The 23,386-nt window shown below is 42.2% G+C and overlaps 1 protein-coding gene across 1 annotated transcript in view; it reads right to left on the bottom strand.

Annotated features, from left to right (window-relative positions):
- Positions 1-23,386, bottom strand: part of LOC311238236 (cyclin-Y-like) — a 141,815-nt gene that overhangs the window by 8,135 nt on the left and 110,294 nt on the right. The window contains exon 8 of the mRNA XM_084326259.1: positions 7,314-7,477. Coding sequence (XP_084182385.1) covers positions 7,314-7,477 — 164 coding nt within the window. The remainder of the gene's footprint in view (positions 1-7,313; positions 7,478-23,386) is intronic.

Here is a 23,386-nt window from a genome sequence, read left to right as displayed (position 1 = left end):
AGGTTCAGTATGCTTAAAAGGAACACGCCAACATTTGGGGGAAATTAGCTTACCGTCTTCTCCAGAGAGAGACAAGAAGATAAGATACCAGTTTCCTCTCTGTGCGTTCAGTAGAAAGCTATCTGGCTGCACGTTAGCCTAGCTTAGCACAATGAATGGAAGCGGACAGTGCCGGTTAGCCTAGGCATTGTCCAACTAACACCTCTCCCGAAGGCGTCTATACTTCCCACAAGCAAGTTGTCCTTCCGTGTTGCTCTGATTGGCCACGCACGTTTCTGGTCATGTGACATGTGCGCCCAATCGTGTGACAGCAAGTTCTTTGGACGGTTAAGCTTAGGCGCTCTTTCGAAGTTGGTTAAGGTTAGAGTTTGTCTTAGAGCATGGCGATAGAACGCCTGCCCTGATTCCAAACTCTAACATTAACCAACTGCGAAAGAGTCGCCTAAGCTTAACCAGTGATGGCGGTTGCCAAACTTTTTTGGCCGTGCACCCCCTGTCACCTCCCGACCTAGCTGACGCACCCCCCAATGGGTTTCCGTTAGAATTAATTTTTTATTTTATCTCTTCCCACGGCGACTATGGATAGGGAATTTCTTTATTTAATTAAAAAGTTCACGACAACATGGATGCATGTACTGTACTCTGCCAGCATGTTTAATATCCATAATACTAAAGGTTTGACTAAGATTTTTATGAAATTTTATTGTAAAAAAAATAAAATAAAATAAAGAAATAATTATTTACCACCATTAGCCTTTTCATGTCACGCACCACCTAGAGGGCGCTCGCGCACCACAAGGGGTGCGCGCACCACAGTTTGGGAACCACTGAACTAGGCGTTAGGTTGTTTGCAGGCTATTCGACGCAGAAATGGGCTAAGACACTGCTCGTCATGCGATTGGGCGCACATGTCACATGACCAGAAACGTCAGTGGCCAACCAGATTGGCAAAACGCACAAACCGTAGGTCAGTGGCCAATCAGAGCAACGCGGAAGGACAACTTGCTTGTGGGAAGTATAGACGCCTCCAGAAGGCTAACCGGCACTGTCCGCTTTTTTTGGTATCTCTTCAGTAATCTTAAAATCGCCACAGCTCTACCATCTTCTGGGTTTTATTGAGTCTGCTTAGCATGGTTACTTTCAGGAAGTGGATTTATACTTTAGTCCCAAAACTTACAATAAAAGGTGTGACCTCACTGACATATCCTACTCTACAACCACAACAACCACAAAAGCAGTCAATTTAAACCCCCATGTGGACAATGTGCCTTTCAAGTGTAGGTAGATTAACAGTTTACTCTTGTCTGTTCATCACAAATGATGAACACAACGCCCAACCAAGTTAGATTTAGCATGTTGTTACCATTGACACTAAGCACGTGAAATGTGAGTTTTATTTTATTTCATTATTTATTTATTTTTATGGGAGGGACAAAAACTCGACTTCCCTACTGTTTTATTTACCCTACCGGGTGAACCTACTACTGAATAGAAGGTTCTAAAAGCATAGAGTGAAGGTCTGATTGTGTGGGTACTGACGGTAGTAGGGTTAGTAGCTTCTGTCTGATTGTGTAGGTACTGAGGGTAGTAGGGTTAGTAGCTTATGTCAGATTGTGTATGTAGTGTACTGAGGGTAGTAGGGTTAGTAGCTTCTGTCTGGTTGTGTAGGTACTGAGGGTAGTAGGGTTAGTAGCTTCTGTCTGGTTGTGTAGGTACTGAGGGTAGTAGGGTTAGTAGTTTATGTCTGGTTGTATAGGTACTGAGGGTAGTAGGGTTAGTAGTTTATGTCTGGTTGTGTAGGTACTGAGGGTAGTAGGGTTAGTAGTTTATGTCTGGTTGTGTAGGTACTGATGGTAGTAGGGTTAGTAGCTTCTGTCTGGTTGTGTAGGTACTGAGGGTAGTAGGTTAGTAGCTTCTGCCTGGTTGTGTAGGCACTGAGGGTAGTAGGGTTAGTAGTGTATGTCTGGTTGTGTAGGTACTGAGGGTAGTAGGGTTAGTAGTTTATGTCTGGTTGTGTAGGTACTGAGGGTAGTAGGGTTAGTAGTTTATGTCTGGTTGTGTAGGTACTGAGGGTAGTAGGGTTAGTAGCTTCTGTCTGGTTGTGTGGATAGTACTGATAGGGATTTCAGACAAGGCAAGAGAGAGTGTTAAGCAGAGGTGGGAAAAGTCTAAAAATATCCTACTCAAGTATTATAATTGTTACTTTGATTTAAATTGTACAGACAATTAGCCCATAGGCATGTCCAATAGCTGGAGATGCTGAGAACAGCCGATTCTGGAGTGAGCAGTAGATTACAGGCTACTATTGTTGCAGACAAACTGAAGGTTCTTGTGAGCATGCTTGAAGCAGAAGATGCTTAACCTCTTAGGCCTGGTACCGTCAAAGTGTTTATTTTCAGCACTACGTTTGTTTAGCAATGATTTTATGTGTTATTATCTAAATATGAGCGTATAAACATTTTGCAAATCAGAGGGTGATACCACACAGCTCTCTGGTACCCATTTACAACATGGCATAGTGAACCTATTGTCATTGATATACCTACGCATAAAAACACTTTTTCCATGGCAAATCTCTTAGGTAAATCAATAGTGTCAGAACAGTCTTATGTTTGCAGTAGGGGTGTAACGATGCATCGATTCTAATGTGTCGATTCAACTGCATCGATTTGAAAGTGTTAGAATCGATTATAATCTAAATGAATCGGGGGAAAAAAACGCCTAGTTTGCAGGTTAAGTATTTAATGGTCGCTATTGCCTGTTTTCAACCACCAGTGGAGAGTAGAGTCTGACTGTATCCTCACAGTAGGTCAGTAGAGTCTGACTGTATCAGGGTTTCCGTTAGAAAAAATTGTTGCCGGTCTCAGGGTCCGGTAGATTTTTATCTACCGGTCAAATGAGAGAAATTCCGGTCAGAGTTTATTGAGCTTAAAAACAACAGGCTATATAAAGAATGACATCCTCAAGGCATGTAGATTTATAATATTTTAACTTAAAGCTAGGCTACTTTTGCGTATACAGTCATTATATTCCAAATAAAATAAGTCCAGAGACTCCGTGCTGCTGCCGACTTTAAATCAAATAGACCTGTGTCTGTGGGCAGTCGGCCCGACATTAATAAACAGCAGTCTGTTATAATCACATTTATGAGCTAACGAATTCCGTTATATTGGACATTTGTATTAATTATATCAAGCGAAGAACTGAGAAATTTGGCAGAGAGACGGCAACGTTATCGTGGGTTTGCGTGATGTATATCTCCACCTAGTCCCAACGACTTGGTGCTGGTCATAATGTCCGGTGAAAACAACTCCCTCCAAGCACAACTTGACCACCCGAACCGTACCAAAACAGGCCAAAATTAAATAGCCCATGCGACGAACGATTCATTACATTCGTTTCATCGTTGCTCCACCAAGCAGCCGGTCCAACAATATCAGCGCGAGCGCCGCAGTTAGTTTGCAAGAAGCATCCAGCTGCAGACCCGCAGAGCAGCTTTCCAGGTCTGGGGACCGCACTGTGCCAGCAAAGCTGGTGGGTTCTGTGGGTCTGCAGCTGCATGCCTTCCGCAAATCCAGCAGCAAGCTCTCGCTGAGCGAAGCAACGACAACAAACGCAATGATTGTTTCGTTCAGCCACCCAACTCCAGCCCATCCAAATACAATTCAAATAATCAAACTGTGCCCAGAGGGAACTATTTTCACCGGACACTATGACCGGAGAGATTAAATTTGTCGGACTTCAACAGATTTTGCCAGTCAAATACCGGTAATTACCGGCTAACGGAAACGCTGGACTGTATCCTCACAGTAGGTCAGTAGAGTCTTGACTGTATCCTCACAGTAGGTCAGTAGAGTCTGACTGTATCCTCACAGTAGGTCAGTAGAGTCTGACTGTATCCTCACAGTAGGTCAGTAGAGTCTGACTGTATCCTCACAGTAGGTCAGTAGAGTCTTGACTGTATCCTCACAGTAGGTCAGTAGAGTCTGACTGTATCCTCACAGTAGGAGAGTAGAGTCTGACTGTATCCTCACAGTAGGAGAGTAGAGTCTTGACTGTATCCTCACAGTAGGTCAGTAGAGTCTGACTGTATCCTCACAGTAGGTCAGTAGAGTCTGACTGTATCCTCACAGTAGGAGAGTAGAGTCTTGACTGTATCCTCACAGTAGGTCAGTAGAGTCTGACTGTATCCTCACAGTAGGAGAGTAGTCTTGACTGTATCCTCACAGTAGGTCAGTAGAGTCTGACTGTATCCTCACAGTAGGTCAGTAGAGTCTTGACTGTATCCTCACAGTAGGAGAGTAGAGTCTGACTGTATCCTCACAGTAGGTCAGTAGAGTCTGACTGTATAGACCCGTTTTCTGTTTACAAACATACCGCGTTCGAGCCAATCAGCAATAACAACCGAGTCACGTGACTAAGTTGCCTTGGACCTGCGCGAGCTGCTGCGCTAAAATAATACGACGGGGCTCTATGGAGAAACCATGGCACTCCCCTGACTAAACGTTTTTTCAAACGAAAATGGCTGGATGTCAGCATTTGCTGTGAGTGTGAGTCTTTCACCTTTTATATATCTAGCTTTGGCATGGATTGATTATTTAGATCGCTAGCATGGCTAACAAATGCAAATAATATTGTAGTCTGCCCTCGTTGTTCTGACCAGGATTACGTTCCTTTCTGCTGCGGTGATGCGTGCGCACACCGAGTCTGACGTATACGGCAAACGGGTCTATACTCGCAGTAGGTCAGGGGCTGGGAGGGGCAGCAGTGGCAACACGTTTAAGGTATCATATTTCATCTGAGAATAATCCAGACACATTCCTGGGGCTTTGTGGCGGATGTGGTGTTAGGGAGAGATCAGTGACCTCGCGGTGTTGTTGAGCTACTGTCAGACGTCAGTTGTAATCAGATCGACTACGAGTCCCCCGGTGCTCAAGATGCCTTCTGTCGCCTATAGACGGCATCAACTCGACAACATAAACATTGTACATGGACTAGCGATGCTCGATTAATTTGGTGATTAAGAGTTTGGTTGATCACGTGCAATTTGATCGATCCGACTTTGGTATAGAGATATTAATTAGACTATACAATGGATCACTGAGCACTTAAAACAGCATTGTCAATATTACACGTACAGTACACTTAATGTAGATCTCTGTATTTTGTATGTACATACATTACATAGGAAATGTGAATCCCGAACGTATTTTATTTTATTATTATTATTTTATTCGTAGGCTTATTTTATTCTTAATTCTTAGGCAATCTTTTGTTATTTTTATTCGTGATTCGTTTGTCTACCTAAATGTTTACTGTGAGCGATTTGTAGTGCCAAATTTCCCTCTGGATGATTAAAGTATTTCTATTCTATTCTAATTGTGAACGACGTGTCGCGTTGTCTTGAATTGTATCGGTGCGAGGGCATCCTTTGACTATGTGGCAGCGATGAGACATCTCACCCACCAGAGGGTAAGACACTAGGGGGCCAGAGGCAGGGGCCAGCTGCCCCCGACAGGCCCGTCTCCACACCTCCTTCATAGGGTTGACCCCCGCACACACCCAGGCTATTCTCAGCCAGGGACGGCCCTGATCCCTCAGCACTGACCGGGAGTACGACTGGCTAAGATATTCAAGGACACACAAATCTCAACAATTACATAGCTATGCGTCGTATGCGTATGTGCATTTGCATGTCGTTGCATCTAGGCCTGGGTGATATGGAGAAAAATTTATATCACGATATTCAGAAGCCTTATATATATATATATCACAATATCTGCTTAGAAAATAACATGTCAGATAATCCAGTCGATGTTTATCATATTGGTCCTACATGGTAATTATGTTTATCATATGGTCCTACATGGTAATGCATGTTTATCATATGGTAATGCATGTTTATCATATGGTCCTACATGGTAATGCATGTTTATCATATGGTAATGCATGTTTATCATATGGTCCTACATGGTAATGCAGGTTTATCATATGGTAATGCATGTTTATCATATGGTCCTACATGGTAATGCATGTTTATCATATGGTCCTCCTGCATGGTAATGCATGTTTATCATATGGTCCTACATGGTAATGCATGTTTATCATATGGTCCTGCATGGTACAAACACAGGATCTAACTGTATGTCTGCTCAATGGTCAGTGACAGTTACTTCACTGTAGCATTAATAATTGCTAGTATATATAGACGGTCTCTGGTTAGATTATAACAGTAGTCAATGTGCAGCAGAGTCTACAATAACAAACATTGGTTAGCTACTTAGGCTAACGACGGCTAAAACTACTTGTGCAAGGCAGATCATGTCTGCTATCCCTCTAAAACGATGCTCAGCAAAGGCTAATGGTAGTATTAACCTTATAATGCCAGTGAACAACTTTCTACGACTTACCGATTTTCAAAACGAACGTTTGATTATTTCTATAAACTATTTCTAAGGCCATTGTAGGCACATTTATAATAAAAAAAAAAGAAAAAAAAAAAAAAAAAAAAAAAAAAAGTGATTTCGGCAGAGATTACCATGGCAACAATTATCATGGCAGCGATTGCAACAGATACTGCACAAAAAAAAGACTGTAAATATTGACAGATTCAACTGAGCGCACGCAGTCTGTGTTTATGTGCCTCAAATAGATTCGCCATCAGCTCTATCTTTAATTTTTCAAAATGTTCAGTTGCTATTGCATGCACTCATCTGTGTTTCACTACACACATGAGTGCATGCTTACCAACTGTCCGTCTGCAACACTACTATCACCGACATCTAAGAAGGGAGATCCCCCCCTTGAATGGCCCTTCTAAGGTGTCTCTCCTCCACACTGCCTGTGGTGCAGTTTTCCCTATTGTTAGGTTCTAGTGAGTTTTTCCTTACCTTCGCGTGGGGTATGTCTGGGAGTGCTTGCATTCATTTATTTATTTGCATTTATTTTTAAATTTGTTGGACCTTATGGTGTTCTTGTTTTGTTCTTGACTTATTGTTATGTTTCTTCTTAACTTGTTTAAAGAAGACGTGTCCGGGGCGCCCCAGTGGCGAACCACATAGCGCGCTCAGCCGCGACACGGCCGACCCCGGTTCGATTCCCGAACCCGTCGTTATTTGCTGAATGTCTTCCCCCCACTCTGTCTTCCATTCCTCCTCTGTCTCTATCTACTGGACTGCACAGTAGAAACAAAGCAATAAAACGCCAAAAAAGAAATCTAAAAAAAAAAAAAAAAAAAAAAGAGACGTGTCCGGCCCATGGGGACATTAACGTGTGTTGATTTGATTTATGCAGAGTTCCGTGTCGTCACTCACATGTCCTCCACGCTGATGTCGAGGATCTGGCAGTAGTCCACGTTCCACACGGCCTGGTCGTCCCACACCTTGGACGCCAGCAGGATGGCCCCCAGGACGATGCGCTTCCAGTTGGCCGGACAGATGTCGATCTCTGCGTAGGTCAGGAGCCTTTCCAGATATACCTGGGATCATGAGGAGGGGGTCAACACAATGCTTAATCAGAATGTCCATGGATTGACTTGAAAGGAACACGCCAACATTTTGAGAAATTTTGCTTACAGCCTTCTCCAGAGAGACCAGTTTCCTCTCTGTGCGTTCAGTAGAAAGCTATCTGGGCTGCACGTTAGCCTAGCTTAGCACAATGAATGGAAGCGGACAGTGCCGGTTAGCCTAGGCATTGTCCAACTAACACCTCTCCCGAAGGCTAACCGGCACTGTCCGCTCCCCCCCCCCCCCCTATCTGCTCCCGGCTGCCCTGAAGGACGACGGGATGGGTCAAGCGCAGAGACTCCATTTCATCGGCGACCCAACAATAATTGCATGCGTGTGTTCCCGTGTGTGCCGCCCATCGCATGTGTGTGTCACTGCATGATGAATAAAGACTTCTTCAAAAGTCCAGTTTATTATTTATATATACACATACACATCATACATTATAGTCCGTGCAGGTTTTAGTGGTTGAGAGTCAGACACACATCCTAATAGTTCTCAAGTTCTGCTGCATCTAGTTCTCTGGCTGCTGGCAGCAGTCCATGCCCCCGGTTGTGGAGCCTTTGATTGATTGATTGAACATGTTATTAACAGATTGCAGAATGGGTACAATACAGTACAGCTCAATACACACACAATTGTTAAGGGGATGCAGACCAGAGAAAGACTTTCATTTCGTTTACATCAGGGTCCCCCATTTTCTATTCATCATAACATATATGACATACATGACATACAGATAGACAGTACTGCTACATCTATACATTTATGACATACCAGATCTACAAATACAGTACTGTTTGTGATACAAAAAGAGTAGAAAAAAGAGAGTGGCCTGATGGCCACTGTCGCACGAAGGACTGGCTGAGGCGGTTAGTGGAGTGGCAGGGGGGTATGAGTCTGTGGCTGAACAATGCTCCTCATCTTGACTACAGGGTTCCCACAGACATTTCAAAATGAAATTCAAGGACTTTCAAGTACTTCCCTGAGCACTATTTTTCATTTTAAAAGGGCATTTAAAAGGATACAATTCACTTTTAAATGCCGTTTATAGAAAGAAAATGGGATCCAATATATATTTAAAAAGAAAAAAAGAGGACAATGGCTACTACAGACTGCAGCAGTCTATTTCACACATTGAAGGACCGGAGTCTCCTCAGGAAGAACAGCCTGCTCTGGCCCTTCCTATAGAGGGCCTCTGAGTTGTCCGATCAGTCTAATTTGTTCATTTGTTGTTTAGGTGTACTCCAAGGTTGTACTTGTATGTCTCCACCACATCCCCTCGGATGGTGATGGGGGTTGATTCCTGGGCTCCTCTTGCCTCTCCATAGTCCACCACCAGCTCCTTGTGCTCTTGCTGATGTTCAGTTGGAGGTGGTTGCTGTCGCTCCACCCAACAACGCTCTCCACCACTGGGCTCTGTACTCGTCATCATTGTTGTCTGTGATGTAACTTACAATGGAGGAGTCATCCGAGAACTTCTGTGGGTGGCACCCAGTCAAGTTATGGCAGACGTTGGAGGTGCAGAGGGTGAACATGAAGGGGGACAGCACATTCCGTGGAGAACGTAGATGACGGCATCCTCCACCCTGATGTTTGCCTGGTAAGCAAACTGCAGGGGGCCGAGGAGGGAGTCGCACACCAGGGGCTTGAGGTGTTGCAGGACCGGCCTCTCAAAGGTCTTCACGACATGTGACGTCAGAGCGACAAGCCTGTAATTGTTGAGGCTGCTTGGGGCGTGTCCCTTCTTGGGCATCGGGGGAAAACGCGGGAGGTCTTCCAGAGCTGGGGCACCCTCTCCAGCCCCAGGGAGCGGGTTAAAGAGGTGCTGAAACGGTCCTGCCAGCTGCCCGGCGCATGCCTCGAGCAGCCCTGGGGTTGGTGTCGTCTGGTCCTCTGGCCTCGTTTACACTGATCTTGGAGAGCTGCCTCCGCACACCTGGCTGTCGGTGATGGTCAAGGGTGGGTGAGGGGGGCACGCTGCAGTCAATTTAAATCGAATCAGTCTTTTAATAGCCATGGTGAAAGTACAAGCGATTAAAAAAAAATGCAATTAGTGATTCATCCTGAATCTCATTCACGACAGTTAATTAGCGTAATGCTCTGTGCAGCAATGTCCAACCAAAATGTCCTAACAAGCGGGCAGTGCCACAGCAAGTGCATGAGCGTACCCTCTACTCCAGTGGTTCCCAACCTTTTTCCCCCCAGGGACCCCCAAACATCTCTGATGAAATTCGCGGACCCCCTCCTAATAAGATACCATAAAATACTTTTTTTTTTTCATTTTAATAACAAACTGCTTATACACAGGCATATGCATCACAATTAGACCCACTATGCTTCTTTGACTTCTTTGACTTCAATCAACAAATCTCATCTTGCACCATATGCATTTCAAAATGTTTGGCCAATATTCAAATGCTGTATTCATCCTCTCAAATCAGGCCCTAATGGTGAACGGTTTGCATTTATGGAACAAATCAATGCAACAAATTAAACTAAATATGAGACAGGAAATTCCAATCAGTAGCAGAGAGAATCTGTCCTAGCTGGGTTTAATACCTTTTTTTTGTCATTTTAATAACAAACTGCTTATACACAGGCATATGCATCACAATTAGACCCACTATGCTTCTTTAACTTGTGCCTTCAATCAACAAATCTCATCTTGCACCATATGCATTTCAAAATGTTTGGCCAATATTCAAATCCTGTATTCATCCTCTCAAATCAGTCCCTAATGGTGAATGGTTTGCATTTATGGAACAAATCAATGCAACAAATTAAACTAAATATGAGACAGGAAATTCCAATCAGTAGCAGAGAGAATCTGTCCTAGCTGGGTTTAATACCTTTTTTTTTGTCATTTTAATAACAAACTGCTTATACACAGGCATATGCATCATAATTAGACCCACTATGCTTCTTTGACTTGTGCCTTCAATCAACAAATCTAATCTTGCACCATATGTATTTCAAAATTTTGGCCAATATTCAAATCCTGTATTCATCCTCTCAAATCAGGCCCTAATGGTGAACGGTTTGCATTTATGTTGAATGAAGTAAGAATCCACTGCAGTAAAAATATCCTTATCCTTATCAAATAAGGTTGACCGACATGAGAATGTCCTGCTTCAGATCCTCATTTTCGATATATTGCACATAAACGATGAGCACAGCCTCGTCTGCGACAGTTGTAGTTTCATCAAGTTGTATGGCAAATGGACCCTTTCTAAGCTTTTCTGACAGCTGCTGCTCGCAATCACTTGACATCTTATCAATTCGGTCTTTCACTACATTGTTCGAGAGTGGTACTGATTTTAGTTTATCCGCCACCTGTGGGCCGCACAGTTTCTAAACCATTTTGATGCAGGCTGGTTTGATGAGCTGCTCGCCAATATTGTGCGGTTTCTTTGCTTTTGCAATTAAAAGCGAACACTCAAAGGAGGCTTCGGTAGCCTTCTGTAAATCACTGCCACCCCTGCTCCACGCTACTCTAACATCAACAGGCTTGTTCGCCTTGAGAGACTGTTCTTTCCTCCGAAAAAAGTCTGGATCCTTCCCAACGGTTTCTGGGTGCTTAGACGCCTGATGTCTCTTCAGCTTGCTGGGCTTCAGGCTCGAGTTTGCCAACTTTTCTCCACAAATCACACACTCAGGTCGTTTGTCTGGTCCTCAGTGAAGCCCATGGTGATGTAATTTTCGCGATTGCTGTAGGTCCTAACTTTTTTTGCAGATGAGCTGCCGTCATCTCCTTTTCGTTTGTCACACATTTTCGCCTCTGGCAGCTGACTGCAGACGAGCCGAGAAAGTTAACTAGCGTGCTAGGCTAGCTACAGAAAGTGATACAGTCAACTGATTCGCGTTTTAGCGGCTACCCGGTAGCCTACTGTTAACGTTCAAAAATCATGTCTAGATGTTTATTTATTTATCTTTATTTTTTATTGTAGTGGAGAGACTATTCATGCTTCTGATGATAAAAATATGCTAATTAAATATTTCTCTGAAAAAAAAAAAGACCTCAAATCATCTGTGGTCTGGCGGACCCCCTGCGCCCCCTGGCGGACCCCCAGGGGTCCGCGGACCCCAGGTTGGGAATCACTGCTCTACTCCACACCCATGCCAGCACAATTTGGGTAGGGTGTGATTCATTTTATTCAATGTACAGGGTGTTATATAGGCCCTGTGTAGTATCTTTAATTGTATAATTTTATATCGAACACATTTTGATATTTTTGTACTATTCCTAAGTGCTGCTTCCCATTGTGTTTCAGATATGGATATACCCATGTCTCGCTCCCATTGGACTTTAGTTTGGGTATTGGTATCAGGGGTGGTTGAACATGATAGTTTATACATTGCAGAAACAATGCCTTTCCTGCCTGTAATTCCCCTTAATGTCTCTTCCATAACTCTGTTTGTTCCTATAGCTATGCCTTTAGACAACAATGATTTAATAACTGATTGTATTTGTAAATAAGATAAAAATTCTGTGTCTTTCAGCCCAAACTGTGTTTTAAGTTCATTAAAAGGTATCATATTTCCCCTTTCGATCACTTGGCCCACCTGTGTTATATTATGTTGTTGCCATACATTATTTTTAAGGATTTTACCTCCTGCAGAGAGCAAAGGGTTTTTCCATAATGGACATGATGGTAAGGAATATCCACTAAAGGTCAGGCGTTTATGTAAGATTTTCACTATTTCACATTAAAATTCTAAAAGCGGATTGTCCAGTCTGGGAGTGATTTTTGGGTTATACCACAACATTGAAAGAGATAGATCTTTGTTATGTTCTTCTATAATTTGTTCTTCAAGCCATTCCCAGCTGCCAATCTGTCTCACACTATTGTAAGCCCACTGCAAGGGGTATCTTGAGTTATATGCTATGTAATATTGGTGGATATCTGGTAGTCCTATTCCTCCACTATTTCTTGGTTTTATAAGTTTTTTTTTTTTTTTTAATTTTTTTTATTATTGCAAAACAAAACTTATTAAAAGTCAGTACTCAACACACAATGTATAATGAAACTTTCAGTAAAGGTGGTTAAAATATATGCAAGTACAGAAACAGGATAAAACAAAAATAGTCAATAATAACATTTTAACCGTATACCGTGTATATCCAGCGAAGTTACAATTATATAAATGTTAGTATATAATATACCCAGAATACCTATTTTCTAAAACCCTACACACATATGCTCCAGCTCAAATCCCCCCCTCCCGGACCCCCTCTTGGATAGTACCTCTATTATCCCTCACTCCTAACCAGACATCACCATTATAGGCTAGCTTTTATTCTCTCCACCACTTCTAACCACATTAACATTTTGGATTCATTGAGCCCTAGAATTCTTGCTGTTGATATTTCTTGATATATCACATCAAGATATGTAAGAAACCACACTTTCCGGCACATTTTTTCCGGTTGAAACCAACGTGATGCAATCAGTTTTTTAGCTACTGTGATACCCGATAAAACCAATCTTTTTAGTTGTGGGTTCACTGCAAACTCAAAAACATCATTCAATAGCAATACCGCGGGGTGTACAGGTATATTCCAAAATACGAGTATTGATAATTGTTGGGACACATCTTCCCAGAATGCCTTAACTGGTGGGCAGTCCCAATACATATGCATAAATGTTCCTTCGTCCCCATTTGTACATTGGGAGCATTTGGAGTTTTGTATAAGCCCCATTTTGCACAGCCTTATAGGAGTCAAGTATGTCCTGTGAATATAGTTCAGATTGATTTGTTGATGATCCGGGTTCCTTGATGTAAGTCGGACATTTGCCCAGGCTCCTTGCCAATCAAAGTCATTTTCCAGGTCTGGTATATCCCTCCTCCAGACATTGTCTAGTTGAAGGGTTTCGTACGAGGACGTTAGTAATTGTGAATAAAAACCTGATACAAAACCTCCCAATGTATTTCTGTCATAGAAAAATTTGTGGTATCTGTGGTGTTCGATTGGTATGTGTAATGGAACACCGTGAGATCTCATACAAAGTTTTAACTGTATGTAAAAAAGCCATGTGGACTCGGTGAGGTTAAACTTTTTGCATATTTCGACATAACTACAGAGGCCCTTGTTATTAAAAATATCCCCTAATGAGTGTATGCCTCTTTCTTCCCATACAGGGAATCTTATAGGTCGTTTTCCCATTAAGAGAGCATTGTTATTGAATATGGGAGTGTGATTATGCCATACTTGATTGTTAGGAAATTTCCTTTGAGTTTCCCGCCATGTCCTGATTGCATGGGTTATTATTGGGCCAAATTCTCGCTCACAATGCTTGATTGAAAGTTTAGTGTATGCTATGTCTTTCAATCTCTGTGGGGCTACTATGTTTTCTTCTAATTCTCTCCAAGATACCAAAGCCTCGGGGTCAAACCATATCTTCTTCAATGGTCTTAATGTGAAGGCATTAAAATATTGTAAAAAATCTGGGACTGCCATGCCACCGTCTGCTTTACTTCTCTGTGCGGTGGATCTTTTTATGCGAGGTGGTTTGTTATTCCAAATAAATTTGTATGTGGAGGTTTGTAATCTTTTCCAGTAGCCCTCTGGAGGAGGTAACGGAAGCATTGAGCTGAAGAAATTGATTCTTGGTAATACATCCATCTTAACTATTGATACCCTTGCCTGTACTGAGTTTTTAAGTTTTGCCCACCTGTCTAGGTCGTCCTTGATTTTGTTCTGTATTTTTGTGTAATTGTGCTTCACCGTTTGTCTTATGGTGGGGAATATTTCCACTCCCAAGCATCTGAAATGTTTTACCATCGGTATCGCACCTGGGAGGGTTATATCTTTTTTTGCAGGGGTGTTAAGTGGAAGGAAAGCCGACTTCGGCCAATTTATCTTAAATCCCGATAGATCACCAAAGTTCTCAATCAACTTGAGCAGATGAGGCAATGTGGTGTTGGGGTTTTGCATGAACAATATTACGTCGTCCGCATATAAACTAATTTTTTGTTGTGTGCCCTTGATTACGATTGGTTCTATGGATTGGGATTGTCTTATATATTGTGCTAAAGGCTCTAATGATAAATTGAATAGTCCGGGACTAAGAGGGCAACCCTGTCTGGCAGAGCGTGATACCGGAAAGATTTTGGAGATGATTGTGCCTGTTGTAATCATGGCCGATGGGTCCTTGTATAGTACTTTAATCATATCAATGAAACCTTTTCCTAACCCCATCCTTTCCAATACTGCCCATAGAAACGACCATTCCAACCTGTCAAATGCTTTCATAGCATCCAGGGATAGTATCGCCTTAGGTGTGATGTCCTCTTTGTCTGTATCTAGTACGTGCAGTATTCGCCTTATGTTATCATTGATCAGGCGACCTTTTATGAAGCCTGTTTGGTCCGTATGAACTAAAGACGTCATATGCTTTTGCAATCTGATGGCTAATATCTTAGAGTACAGTTTGACATCGGTTCCGAGGAGGCTTAAAGGACGGTAACTACCGCATTCAGTGGGGTCTTTGTCTTTTTTGTGAAGAACTGAAATGAGTGCGGTATTTTGGTGTTCGATGAAGCTTCCCTCTTTGACTGAGTATAAGATCATATTTAGTAATAAGGGTCCAAATATGTCCCAGCAAGAAATGTACATTTCTGATGGGATACCGTCAATTCCCGGAGCTTTGCCGTTTTTCATTCCGGATATGGCCTTCTTGAGTTCATCTAATGTGATCGGTACTTCTAACTGTTTAGCGTCTTCATCTGTAAGTTTAGGGAGAGTAATTTGATTAAGATATGTGTCTAATTTGTCTTGATCAAAGGTCGTTTCTGAGTTATATAAATCGGAGTAGAATTCTTTGAATGTATCGTTTATTATTTTGGGTTCTGTTACTAGAGCTTGTTGTTTCCTAATGGCAGTTATATCTGCAAATTTTGCATTAATTCTTAGTCGCATGGCTAATAGGTGACTAGGTTTAGAACCTTGGAAGTACTGCTGTTGTCTAGTGCTGCGTATTTGCAATTCCGATTTTTGTCTGTACATTGCTTTGATCTCGGTCTTTAGAATGTTAACTTGGTTATCTAGTCTAGTAGAGTTGTTGTATTTTAAAGAATTAAAAAGCGTTGAGTAAAGTGTTTCCTTTTCAGACAGTTTTGTGTTTTGATTTTTGCGCAATATGGATGTAAATCTATCCGAGAAATCCTTGATCATACTCTTTACCGACATCCATAATATTCTGGGATCTTGCACCGAGTTAGCATTAACTTGTAGGAATACTGTGAGAGCTTCTTTAATTTGTGTAATGAATTCCTTGTTGTTAAGCAGCATCGAATTAAAACGCCATCTTGGGGCCCGGGTAGATAATGTACCAAATGTTGCTTTCAGGATTAAGTAGCAGTGATCTGATAGCGCATTGGGTGTCATTTCCACTTCGTATTTATCAAATATTCTCGGGGATGCAAAGACGTAATCAATTCTGGATAGTGTGTTGTGTCTCGCCGAACGACAGGAGTACTTGCGGGTCATGGGGTTAAGTGAACGCCATAAATCAGTTACTCCTGTTGATTTCGACCAATCTTTTAATGCTTTAGATGAATTCTTTTGTTTGCTGGAGAAGGAAAGGTAAGTTTTGTCCATCCTTGGGTTCCAAATGGCATTAAAATCCGCACCTATTATGTATGAGTACTCGGGATGGTTTAACATTTCTCCTGTTAGTGAAGTGAAGAAACCCACTTCGTACAAATTCGGGGCATATACCGCTGCCAATGCAATTTTCCTGTTATTGTGTATAATCCTAGCTATAGTTATGCGCCCCTCAGCATCCGACCATACCCCTTTCAATTCGATATTTAATTTGCGTCTGACGACTATGGCTACCCCTCTAGTTCTCGTAGCAAAAGAAGAGTGACCAATATTATGGTATATGTTATCCGCTAACGTATTTATGTCTCCCTCTAAAATGTGCGTTTCGCTTAATAGTGCCACGTCCACATGTTCTTTTTTCATCAGTGTAAGCATGCTTTTGCGCTTGTGTTGTTTGTTTATCCCACCGGTGTTCCATACCATTATATTCAAACTAGCCATAGTCTATGCATGTTTTCGTGTAGTTTTTGGTAATGTTTCTGGAGTATGAAGCTACAATAGATGCACATCCAATTAATGAGGTCCCGTTGAGAGCCGAGCTTAAAAACATATATATATACAAATAAAAATCCCCTATTTTCCCCTCTCCCAGAAAGTCGAACATGCCTGTGTTCCAAGAACACATCATCCGCGATTGACTTTCTCCCATGGTCCACCGGATTGCCCAACCTGAGCATTGTAATCCTAATTTTCCTATGCTCATTGCCATAGGATCTAACATTTCCATTCTATTGCAATAGAATGTCGCTTTTGGTCTTGCACCTTCCCTTACTGTAATGAAGTATTGTGATAATTAACCTAAAGATAAAAATAAAAAATAAAATAAAAAGAGAATAAACCTTTATCGACATATTCCTTTGAACCCTCCACCAACGTGTGAGGGAAAAAAAAGGAAAAGATTGTAGATCAGTATTGACACTTAATGTGAAGAACATTGGAAAAGAATAATGTAAGTTACAATATATTTAAAAAATATATAGTAATATTGACACCTTAATGTGAAGAACATTGGAAAAGAACAATGTAAGTTAAATTATATTTAAAAAATATAGGGTGATGAGAAGAAAAAATTTAATAAAATAAAAATCAATGGAAAGATATAGATAAGGAATAAGAGATAAATAATTAACAACGTGGAGAAGCCACTAGAACCGATTTAACTGATTAGATAAGATAGAAAAGCAGCGCCTTTTAGCGCTTCAATGTGCCTTTAATGGAGTGATTACTTAAATTGTTAGAATAACCTTGCTGTGCCCATACGTTTATGTGTGGATAATTTTAAAGTATTATTAAGGGCTGATTGCACTTCATTTAATTTATATATGCTATGTGTATGCGCACCGAATGTTATTGTTAGAGTTGTATGCTTCGTTGACATGGTGCCTTATATTCTAGAAGGTTGTAGAATATACTAGTGCCTAGACTATTTTACTTCGTTGTCATGGTGCCTTATATTCTAGAAGGTTGTAGAATATACTAGTGCCTAGACTATTTTACATTCCAGAATGATCTAAGAGACCCAGGGCATTTGAGCGATAAACCCAGAATATTCCAGATAGATCTTTTTGTATTGATATTTATTTGTCACCTCAGAGACCAGAGACTGAAATTATAATGTATTATGAATCGTATTATACACAGTAAACATTGTTATAGACGACTTGCATATCGTTTGCTACTTTGATGAACACAGCAATGTTATTCCAACACTGGTGGAATGACCTCATTGATGAACACAATAAAGTCATTCCTACACTGGTATATATTTAGAGAGAGGCTTAACTGATTCCGGCATTTCCGTCATGCTTTGGGTTATTTGCTGCATTTTGAATCAGGAAATCCTCAGCATAAAGGGGTGTAAATGGACCTGACCTGCGGCCGTTATTGTCCAAGAATGATAACAGCGCCGGATATGCTAGCCTTGGCTTGTGGCCGGCTGTGTACAGCTTTTGCATCACAACTTTGTATGGTTGACGTCGGATGATGGCCTCTCTGCTCAAATCTTCGTAGATAAATATTGGTTTATCACCATACTTCAGCATCCCACGTTGGTTGCGAGCATATTTGATGATTTCGTCCCTTGTTGTAGTTTTCCGTAGAGTGACAATGATGACTCTCGGCCCGTTGATATTTTGCCCCTGGGAACCAATTCTGTAAACTTGTTCCACTTCTGGCACTTTGTTTGGGTCGGAGTTATTCAAAATCGTTGATAACTCGTTTGGAAAGTTGATGTCATCGCAGTTCACTGATTCATCAAGCCCCACAATGCGGATGTTATTCCGCCTGTGGTAACGATGGGTTTCTAGTTGCCTCTCCATCACTTCGTTTTTAAGCAATTTTATTTCCCTCCGGTATTCATCTTTAACTTTTTCCATCTCTTTTTCCATCTTTTATAAGTTTTTTATGGCTGATTCTAGGTTTTCTGTTGTTCCATAGGAAGCCAGAAAATAATTTGTTTATTTCTTTGAACCAACTAGGAGGGAACTTTAAAGGTATAGAGGACATCAAAAAAGCTAGCCTTGGTAACAAATTCATTTTTATAATATCAGATCTGCCCCAAAGGGATAAAGGCAAGACTGTCCATCTTTTGATGTCCTCCTTTATATTCTTTAAAAGGTCAGATGTATTTAACTCAACAATTTTTTCAATGGGAGATCGGATTTTAATTCCCAGGTATTTAATTCCTTTTGGCTTCCAATTGAAAGGAGCAGAACCCAGATGTGATTGAAAAGTTAGGTTGTTAAGTGGAATAGCTTCACTTTTACTATAATTCACTTTATAGCCCGAACATTTACCAAATGTATCTATAAGCTTTAGCACTTGAGAGATGGAATGGCTAGGATTTGTTAGTGTTAATAATATGTCATCAGCAAACAGGCTGGCCTTATACTCACAACTACCAATACGAATACCACTGATTTCTTTATGAGCACGTATAGCACAGGCAAGTGGTTCGAGGGAAAGAATAAAAATGTGCGGTGAAACCGGACATCCTTGGCGGGTAGATCGATAGAGATGGAATGGATCAGACCTTATACCATTTGTTCTGACTGACGTAACCGGTTCATGGTAAAGTGCCTTTATCCAGTTCATGAGAACCGGACCAAATCCGTATTTAGGTAGTACATAAAACAGATATTTCCACTCCACTCGATCAAAGGCTTTCTCAGCATCCAGCGATATTGCCATCGCTGGATGATGGGAGGCCCCCGCCCTTGACATGACATGCATTAGCCTCCTCATGTTATTTGAAGCAAGACGACCCTGTACAAAGCCAGCCTGATCAATATGAATCAATGAGGCTATAACATTTTCCAATCGCCCTGCAAGGACCTTCGCAAACAACTTATAATCATTATTTAAAATACTCAAAGGTCTGAAATTACACATTTGCAAGTGATCCTTTCCAGGTTTTGGAATCAATGAAATAGTAGCTTGCCGCATGGTTAGCGGCATGGATTGATTGGCCACTATATCATTAAACAGCAATATTAGAAGTGGTGTAAGAGTGACTTGGAAACACTTAAGAAATTCACTTGTATAACCATCATCACCCGGTGTTTTACCGGTTGAGAGGGATTTGATAGCTGATTTAATTTCATTTTCCGTGATAGTTGTATCTAGTGATTCCCTTTCTTCTTCAGAGAGGGTTGGGAGATTTATATCTCTGAAAATGTTTTTCATTTCCTCTTCACTCGTACAACATTCTGATTTATACAGTGTGCTATAAAATTTAGTGAATGCTTTATTGATTTGAAGTTGTTCACAAATCAGAGAGCCATCTTCATCATATATGCTAGAGATTGATTGACGATTTTCTTGCTGCTTCAGTCTGAGAGCAAGCATTTTACCAGCCTTATCGCCAGATTCATAATATTTTCGACGCAACTGAAAGAGGGCAAATGCATTTTCCTCATGTAGAATTGCTTGTAATTCTGTTTTTATAACCAACACTGCTTTTTTCAGTTCTAAATTGTCAGGGTCCAACATATGACTAGTTTCCAAGGACTTAAGTTCAGTAATCAGACCATGTTTCCTTGCCATTTTTTCCTTTTTCTTAGCTGTTGAGTAGCTTATAATCCAGCCCCTACAGGTTGCCTTATAAGCCTCCCATACCGTCTGCACTGACTGGACTGATGTAAGATTAATACTAATGTACTCCTGTGTTTTCTCCTCAATCATAGACACAAAAACTTGATCTTTCAATAAGGAGTTATTAAATCTCCATTGTTTGGTTTTATTGTTAATTACAGCAGGAGTAAAAAGGACTGACAGGGGCGCATGGTCTGATAAAAGTATGTTATGAATTTTGCAATCAATTACATTACCCACCAAGGATTGTGAGAAGAGAAAATAGTCAATCCTGGAATATGAATTATGAGCGTGGGAGTAAAAAGTATATTCACGTGTGTCAGGGTTGACAACACGCCAAATATCGGTTAATGCAAGTGAGTTTTGCATTTCTTTAAGTGCACTTGACAATGCTCCGTCTAGTGGGAGGGGGCGTCCAGACCTATCAATCGAGGCATTGCTAACTGTAACTGAGGGGTACAATTCCCTGACTGTATTGTTAGATATGATACTTACTACCACTACCTCTTGTACTTTAGACTCTGGCCACCCAGTACTAGGTATAAATAATTATGATAAACACTCCCATCTGATGAAACGGATCCAACACAAATGTACCAAGTCGAAAGTCTGCGTTTAATAATAATACATAGCAAAAGGTATGTACAACGATCACTTAATTACATTTATGATTTGAAATAGTATGCACTTTTATGGCAAATGAGTATTCGTAGGTAGATCAATATCGAATGTCCAATCTCTGATTGCGCAGGAAGCAAATATACAACCTGGAATATTTAGGGAACAATAGCAATGATACTTGAATGATTATATAGCTGGATACACTAGGGGAAGGTTCCGACTGCTTGAAGGACAGCTGGAGGGGGGGGGGTAGAGTCTGGCTGTATCCCGTCTGGCCGAGGGTATCCTGGGAGAGCCCACAGTCGTGCGACCCGGTGCCCAGCGATCCTCGATCCACAGATGAAAGCAGTTGGACTCTCTGTGGCCGGCGTCCTCCGGTCCACGATGGAGAGACGTGAGGCGACCTCGTCGTGTAGAGCGTCTTCTCACCTGTCGTCCTCTCCGGGGGGGGTATTTCCAACACACCGCAGTGTTGGCCTTTATCCATAGAATAATCAAAGTACTCAAAGCATAATCCAAGCCGGGGAAGGCTAGCCGTCGTCGGTAGAATAATCCAATATACAGGTCCACTCGCTCTTTGGCCTGGAGCTCCTCGGGTGCAGCTTCACGTGGGGTCAACCACCCTGGATAAGCGTCCAGCTGATGCCCGAAACGATGGGGGTGCTGATGACTATAGAACTCTTACCGCACGAGGCACTACATATGAATAGACTATTATTAGCTTAATAGAATACGTCCAACTCGACGATATAGTGCCAAATATGACTATTCAAATATTAATATACACGATGTCTCAATGCCGATACTGGGCCGAATTGGCCTTACTGCCCACACGTGGTTCGCGGGGAGGCTTTTGCGTCTGTCACTCTGTTGGAGGGTAAGGAACTGGACTAAAAGAAAGCTCTACTTTAATAGCGCAGTATATATACGCACTATGAACAAATAGTACCACCAGTGGTGCGGTAGACATATTCCTACGCGGAACTAGGACTTGTCCATACATGTTGAGCGGTACGATTGAACCTGGTCTGAGGGGTATGGCGACCTGGCACCAAGGTCTCGTCCAATGGTAGAATGGAGACTATTATGGGATGTTCAGTAGACTAGAAGGGATATTCAATGCATATTGTACAAGGAATATACAAGGGATATCAGGGGATATACAAATACAATTAAATATATATATATAATAAATATATATATTCGGTTTAATCTGATCCTTCAGAACAGCCGCCCCCTAATTGGTCCCAACCCAATTAGTTAAGCAGAGACAGATTAACCGCACTGTCTACCACTCAAGGGTTCGCTGTAAGGGTCAGTCAACTCACAAAGTCATAGGGTCATGGTCATCATCGATTGTGTCTGGGAGTCGGGGCAGTTCTATGAGCCTCGCCACAGGACGGGTGTAAATGCGCCCCTGGACGAGTACTTCAGCTGCTCGGACCTTGCCATCGGCACCGGTGATCACTTTGCTTACGCGGCCAGCCGGCCACATAGCTCTGGGTAGTGACTGGTCAATAATCATGACGACTGTTCCTTCCGTCAAATTGTCTCTCTCTTTTACCCACTTCTGGCGGGTCTGTAGAGACGGTAGGTAGTGCAGTAGGAAACTGCTCCAAAACTTGTCGGCTAATACTTGGCTGTACCTCCACATTCGTCGGCCGTTCGCTTCTTCAGGCCGGTACATTGTCTGGGGTAACGCGGGATCTAGCCGCCCCATCAGGAGGGTGTTGGGGGTGACTGGGTCGACATCTGCTACATCACTGGAGACGTAACCGAGGGGCTTTGAGTTCAATACTCCCTCAATCTCCGTGAGGACTGTCATTAGGACTTCTTCCGCCACAGTCTGGGCCCCAAGTACTGCGTACAGGGCTGTCTTTATAGAACGTACTTCTCGTTCCCAAGTTCCACCGAAGTGGGGTGCGTTTGGGGGGTTGAATTGGAAGTCAATCTGGGCTGGAGCGAGGTGGGTCTTAAGTTCTGGGCCCATAGCTTGGAAGCTCTCCCTCAGCTCTCTTTCTCCGCCTTTGAAGTTTGTCCCGTGATCGGACAATAATGTAGACGGTTTTCCTTTCCGTGATGTGAATCTTCGGAAGGCCATAAGGAATGAGTCTGCGCTCATGGTCGGAAGGAGCTCGATATGTATCGCTCTGGTGGTCATGCATTTGAATACAATACCCCACCGCTTCTCGGTGCCTCTTCCTTTCTTTATGTGCAGCGGGCCAAAACAGTCCATGCCTGTTGAGTGGAATGGCTTGTCGCCGAGTCGGAGGCGACATGGAGGTAGGTCAGCCATCCGTGGTATGCTGGGCTGCGCGCGCCACTTTCGGCAGTCTAGACAGGTTCGCTGGAAGCGTCGCACCGCCTCTCTTCCTTGAAGTATCCAGTAACGACGTCTGATTTCCGCGAAGACTCTCTCTGCTCCTGCGTGGTGTACATCCTCGTCGTATTTCTTTATAATCAGCTCTGTGACCTTGTGTCGGCTGTTCAATACGATCGGGTACTTAATGTCATCCGGTAAATTGGGGGCTCTCCGCAGGCGACCACCCACTCTGAT

This window comes from Notolepis coatsorum (genome assembly GCF_963971535.1).
Source record: "Notolepis coatsorum genome assembly, chromosome: 12".
In the NCBI taxonomy this organism is placed as follows: Eukaryota; Metazoa; Chordata; class Actinopteri; order Aulopiformes; family Paralepididae; genus Notolepis; species Notolepis coatsorum.
Note: the sequence above shows the minus strand (reverse complement) of the source record. Positions and strands in the feature narration are given on the sequence as shown.